We start from the raw sequence: 6,581 nt of genomic DNA on the forward strand, positions 1-6,581 counted from the left end.
TATATGATTCTCTTTTATCTTATAGGCATCATTATTCAGTAAATTAGACTCTCTCTTTTTTTTTTTTACCTTAATCACGTATACAATTCTTGCACCTTAAAACAATTCCTTTTAAGTATAGAAGTTGTTTCTCCATTAACAATTATGTATGACTCAGAGATAGATTCATCGGCCTTTGTTTACCATATTAGCACATTAGCTTATTGATGCTCCAAGATATGATTCCAAAGACAGATACTGATCTGATTGCAAAATGGCAACACAACTCCAAATTTAAACTACAAAATAATCCCTGCTTAACCAAAAGTTCAAGGCATCTCCAAACATGATTAGGTTGGTATTATTAATTAAAATGATTTATGTTAGTATAATAATGTAACAGTTGAATTTTCCCTCTGCAAATAAATCCATGTCGGTTGACACATCCCCACACAAAGCCGATATGATGAGATTTTGGGCTGAACTAATGATATATCGTTTTGGTTGACATGTTTTTTTTTTTTTTTTTTTTTTTTTCTCTTTTTTAGTGTAAGTAGAAGAATTCGAACCCGAGACCTCTTGCTTACACTCTCTCCCCCCATACCACCCAACCCATCCCTCCCCCCCTACAAGCTGATTAACCTCTCATAGGATTATTTTTATTTCTTTTTAATTTTGGTTGGAGTGCTACATGAACATTGCGAATTGGGCTGAAATTGATGGCCTTTTTTGACCTAAAGCATTTTATCAGAAAAATTCATTGGTTTAACATTTTTTTTGAAAATGATAGATATAAATAATCATAAAAGATTAGGATGATGTAGAGCGGAAGAATTTAGTGGCTCATACTTGTATGTTGAATATCATCGTTGTAGGATAACTGCAAAATTGTTTGCAGAATGACTAGAAGTTGGTGACAAAATATTGGGCTTCATCTAAGAAAATTGTTTCTTTTTTTTTTAAAAAAAAAAATCAAATCTGCAACTCCTACTCCTACTTCATACTATATTAAGGGAGAACTAAACTGCTCTAAGAGAGACTAGAAGGAGAGGATTGTATCTCTAAACCAAAATGGTGCACTATCGCGCATCCTTTAAAATTTTACTGTAGGTGCAGGGTTTAGAAAATTGATTCGATTGCTTAAATCGTTAACATCTAAGATGATTAATAAATATTTTGTAATGAAAGTTTGACCAAGCAAAACCAATGAATTGGATCCATTTAAGACCTAGACAAAAATTGTATATATGTATATGTAAAGTGTAGTTATTACACTACATACATTTTTTTTCAAATTGTTGTTTGTCTTATCTATGTGTGAATTGACTACACTTTTGTGATGATTTAGCACGAGGCAAAGAAGGGGGAAAATATATGAAATCGGAAAATGCAGCGGACGAAAGTGCTACAGTAAACACATTGGTTAAGCTTATATTTTTCGCTTGTATTATAAACACATTTCTCAATCTACCTTTTTTTATTTTCAATCATTTTTTTATCTCACATACATCATATCACAAAAAGTGCTACAGTAATTATTCTAAATAATTATTTGGAATAATACTCTATCCATACAAAACAGTACTAACGAGTACTCTTAATTCTTAACAAAGAGCCAATGAATAGTTATTTGCTACACGAAGTATTCAAATCAATGTAATTCCTTGTAATTTTTTGACGTGAATATGTACTTAGAACTTTAAAGCAAAATATTGGTTAAGCCTGATTACTAATCAATTATATAATTTAAAGGTGGCAAAAATTTTATAAGCCTCATATCTGGCAAAAAACATAAATGGTCAAAATGTCTACAAATTTTAAAAATTTAGGTAGAACACATATGAAGTATCAAGAAAATAGTAATGTGTCAAACACAAGTTTTTACAGTTCTTAGAAAAATTTTGAACTTCCCGAATTTTATCTAACATGCTGTAGTAGCACAGTTTTCTTCTCTAATGAATCCTACTGCATTGTTTTTTCTGTTTTAATTGTTGGTTTACACTCGTATTGATGGGACCAAAAGAACATTTTACATTAACCTACTCAAATTCAAACGTCAGTTTGGGAAGAGTATATATATTTCTTGTTAGTCCATTAAACTCAACTAATTCAAGTGTTCACTCTCTTTTTTATTATTGTATTATTTTTTACTGTTTCTTGTGCCGTGCACAGCCAAATAAATTCTTTTAAAAAAACCATTACCGTCCTCCTCCTTTGGTTGGGCTTCTAAAAAAAAAAGAAATTGCTCTTGCAAATGAGACGTGGGATAATCATATCTTCATATAGCGGCCCTGAAAAAATAGCAAAGCTAACTTGAAATTTTTTTTGAATAAATCTTATATACATTGACAGTGTATATACTATATAATGGTTGGATGCATAACACATATATGTAAAATTTGAATTTCAAAATTTAAATTCATATTACGTATCATGTATTCAACTGTGAAAGTGTATATATTGCCAGTATATAAAAAAATAATTTAAATTTTCAATTACATTATAAAAATGTTTTCAATTATCTTAATATATTTTTAATTATTTTTTATATTATATATATTACATCATAAAAAATAACGCAATATTATTTTTTTAAAAAATTCTCACATAATCTTCAATCGAAAGAGACCTATATTTGTTCTACCCTAGTTTTTTTTCTCTTTTAGACAAAATAAAATAACCGAAAGAAGGCACAAGGGCAAGAAACCAAATATGAGTAGAGGCCAACACACAAAACACAAAACACAAAACAGCAGCAGGCAATGTTAAGCTTCTTTTATTAAAGAACTACGTAATTTGAAGCTAGGTTTCACGAGGCTCATGAGTCTTTTTGCTTATTCTTTCATGCACTTAAACAAGTAGCAAAGACAGCTTAAACATTGGATAACATATAATATAGAAGATGCTAATAATAATAATATGTTACTACTTTAATCCATCTTTTACCACTTTCCTATATGATAATTCTCCATCATTCATCATAATTTACATCTCCCTTGGAACCCTTTTACCACTTTCCACCATCATAGGAATTCTCCATCATTCATCATAATTTACATCTCCCGTGGAACCCTTCTTTTTTTCCTCTCTTTCTTTCTCCAATGGTAAGCCAAAAAGCACAGGAGCGTGTGAAAATGTTGATCAAATTACGGCAAACCTATTACCTAATCATTCCCAAACAAAGGCCAAGGCCGCTTTTACCCAAATCCACACGCTTCTTTCTCTGTCACCTCCATTCCCACCTCTACACTGTCTGACTACAACCCCACGTGAACTTTGTATGTCATCTCTGTCATCTACCCATGCCCTTCCTCTCTCTCTCTCTCTCTCACTCATAATCTTGGATCCTGATGGAACTGCATTTGTAACTTCATTTTTGTACAATGAAGAGACCTTCTTCTTGATTAATTACATGATCATATTCAACTAAAATAAAATTACCACTATACAAAACTTCTTTCCCCTTGGAAGTGGGCATGGATGGGTTCAGAATTGAGATATATCTTCTTGATTTCTCCTTGTCTCAAGTATCATTAATTATTTTTTCCCCAAGGGTGGTTTTTTTTTCTTTTCTTTTTTTTTTATTGGACCAGGGTTTTTCCTTTTTTTTTTTTTTCTCTTCAATTCCACTCTTCAGGGCAATACCAATGAAGAGTGGGAGGTTGATCATCTGAAAAAAAGGTACTGCATGAGTCATCACCGCTGAAAAAATTGTGCTCCTCAATTTTCACAAACTGTGGCTGGTATGCGGCTGCTGCTGCTGCTGATGATGATGATTTGTGAGCTTCTCCAAGAATTGCTGCTTTTGAGTCATGACCAAACTGAAATCCATTACTAATGGTTGTTGATGAAGAACCACCACCTCCTCCTCCTCCATTGGATATCAAGAACTGGTGGGGTACTGTTTGAAGAACAACCCCTCCTCCAGATGAAGAAATAGCAGCATTTGGGCTGCTGCTGCTGTTATTGAGATTCTCCTCATTCAAGATTGCGCTTGAGTCACTATCACACGATCCATCTTTAAAATCAGTAAAAATTGAGGCACCATTCATTACTCCATTGCTGCTGTTAAAGCTCTCAACAAAGTTGAGCTCATTTGCATCATCATCTTCATCACATTCAGCTAGAACATCATCCATTGATGTTTTTGCTTGATGATCTATCGCCTTATCATCATCACTTTCAGACACCATTACCTCTTCTTTAACTAAAACTTTGCCTTCGCTTTTGTCATCTTGTAGCTTAGATTTCAGCTCACGAATCTACATAATAAGAGAGAGAGAGAGAGAGAGAAAAGCTAAAAATTATTCTTCTATCTCGTGTGTATATTATCGAGGACAACACATAAAAATGGAACTGAGCAAGTACGATTTAAAAAAAAAAAAAAAAAGGGTTACCTCTTTGATCAGAGCTTCATTGTCATGCTGGAGATTCTCATAATTGTGTTTGAGGGTATCATAATTGGCTTTGAGGACGCCGTAATCTCTCTCCAACTGCTTAGTTTTCCACCTAGCGCGGCGGTTTTGGAACCAAACAGCAACCTGTCGAGGCTGCAAACCAAGTTCTTGAGCAAGCTTAACTTTTCTCTCTGGTTCAAGTTTGTTTTCAACCTCAAAATTCTTTTCTAATGCCTTGACTTGATCCACACTTAGCCTCCTCTTTTTCTCTGGGACATGGCCAGATTCCTCCACACAGCCTTCCTCATCTAAGCCTTCCAACATGGATTGAAATTCCCTTGGGTAAACATGGCTGTTTCCTTGGTTATGCTCATCTATAGTGACCAAATAATGGGAAAAAAAAAGCACCAACAATCAGTAAAAATCTTAAGAAAAAAAAAAAAATTTTTGCTGCCCATAACAAAGGAGCTAGTACTAAAACTAGAATTTTCTAAAGATAGATTGAAGAGAAACCATAGTAGTGAAAACAGTAGTTTAGGTATGGAAAAGTTACTACTAAAACATGTAAAAGATCTGCTGTTTGGCGTAACAGGTTTCATTTTGAATGTCAGAAAGAAGAAGATTAGAGACAGGAAGACATGCAGTTGGTACATTTGAATCTTTGGAAAAGGAAAAAAGAAATTGAATGAAAGCACTGTAACAAGTCTTGTGTGTACAAAGTAGCTTAGCTAAGCACCTGTAGAAGTTGGACAGATAGACATCAAAGCACCCAAGGAATCAGAGCTGCCAAGTCTCTTCATGACTGATGACTGATCAAGTTGTTCAAATAATGGAAGCAGTAGAAGTAAATGGTAGTAGAAGTAGTGAGCAGTGAGTGACTTAGTGGTGTACTCTAATCAGATCTGTTTTAGATCAGAATCAGACCACCCCAATTACACTTTTGTTGTTTTTATTGGTGGGATGTTCTCAATTGTACGCACTTTGTCAAGACTCAAGAGTGAGAGAGAGCTAGAGATAGAGATATAGTCACAAGTCACAAAACTGATTAGTATTTAGCACAGATCACACTGAGCCAAAATAGGCATCATATGCTCCACAAGCAGCCCATCTTGCACAGTTTTGTATGCAGAACATTGATTCAACATGCAAGTCATTAACTTTCTTGGACACTCCATCTTTCTCCTTTTTAAACACTACTGCTTCCTCTACTACTACTCCCCCCACCTCTGAACCCATTAAAAGGAGGCAAACAAAAATACTAACTGAAACCCAAGAAAATTGAGTACCCCAAAACAAAAAAAAAAAAAAGAAAGAAAGAAACCAGTGGAGAAGTAATCAATTGTTTCCCTTTTTCCCTCCCAACCCCCTCTCTCTACATAATTATTACTCAATCACTTCAAGCAGTGTAGGAAGACTAGTAGGGGGGCTGATGAACATGGTCTAGGACTGTTCATCTACAAAAAGAAAAGTAAGGGAAAAGAGAGAGGGGAGGGGAGGAGGGGGTAGGCACTTTGGGAGTGGGAAAATGGTGAGAGAGAGAAAGAGAGATCTTCACAGCCCAGCTGGCCTTCAGAATTTGTGTGCCTTACTGTCTTTAAATAAACCAACTGGGGTCAGATTTACAAGGGTTAGAATCTGACTGGGGTTAGGTGTGGGCTTGCAATTTGGAGCCAAATGTGAAATGAAATGAAATTAACGCCAAATGCATCCCAAATGCAATTTCTTGGTTACCGTCTATAGCCGGTAATTTCAACCGATTTAGCAGATATTTTTAGTGGGCTGTGATGATTTTCAAGGATTTTAGATGGGCTCTGAATTCTGATAAGTGGACTGGGAATTGGGTTTTGGCTAACGGCTAGTGGCTAATGGCTCGGCTTGGCTGGAGTGGGTGAGATGGGTGAAGATGCGGATGGCGTCAGCGGATCCTGGTTTAATTAAAGTTTAACACAAGCGCGTGGTCGGTGCGAGTAATCGCGATCAAACAGAGGCTTGATTTTGCCAATTTTTCGTCTTCATTTTTGTTTTGTTGAATTGATTTTGCCAAGTGAAAGATATTTCCTTTCTATGTTATTTTTTAAATGATGATTGCCTATTGGAGCACTAATAATATTTATTTATGATAAAAATTTTCAGATGTTATGTATGTAAGATAAAAAAAAGTGATTAAAAAGATAAAAAAAAATGATTGGAAACGCATATTTATTT

The 6,581-nt window shown here is 34.7% G+C and overlaps 1 protein-coding gene across 1 annotated transcript; it reads right to left on the reverse strand.

The window, feature by feature from the left end:
- Positions 1–2,731: 2,731 nt before the first annotated feature.
- Positions 2,732–5,933, reverse strand: LOC113778664 (homeobox-leucine zipper protein ATHB-6-like). The gene is made up of 3 exons (XM_027324138.1): positions 5,113–5,933; positions 4,377–4,750; positions 2,732–4,241 (listed from the first exon to the last, which is right to left on the reverse strand). The coding sequence occupies exons 1-3, from the start codon at positions 5,174–5,176 to the stop codon at positions 3,600–3,602; spliced, it is 1,080 nt and encodes a 359-aa protein (XP_027179939.1). The 5' UTR covers positions 5,177–5,933; the 3' UTR covers positions 2,732–3,599.
- Positions 5,934–6,581: the final 648 nt, after the last annotated feature.

This window comes from Coffea eugenioides, chromosome 7, assembly GCF_003713205.1.
Source record: "Coffea eugenioides isolate CCC68of chromosome 7, Ceug_1.0, whole genome shotgun sequence".
Lineage (NCBI taxonomy): Eukaryota > Viridiplantae > Streptophyta > Magnoliopsida > Gentianales > Rubiaceae > Coffea > Coffea eugenioides.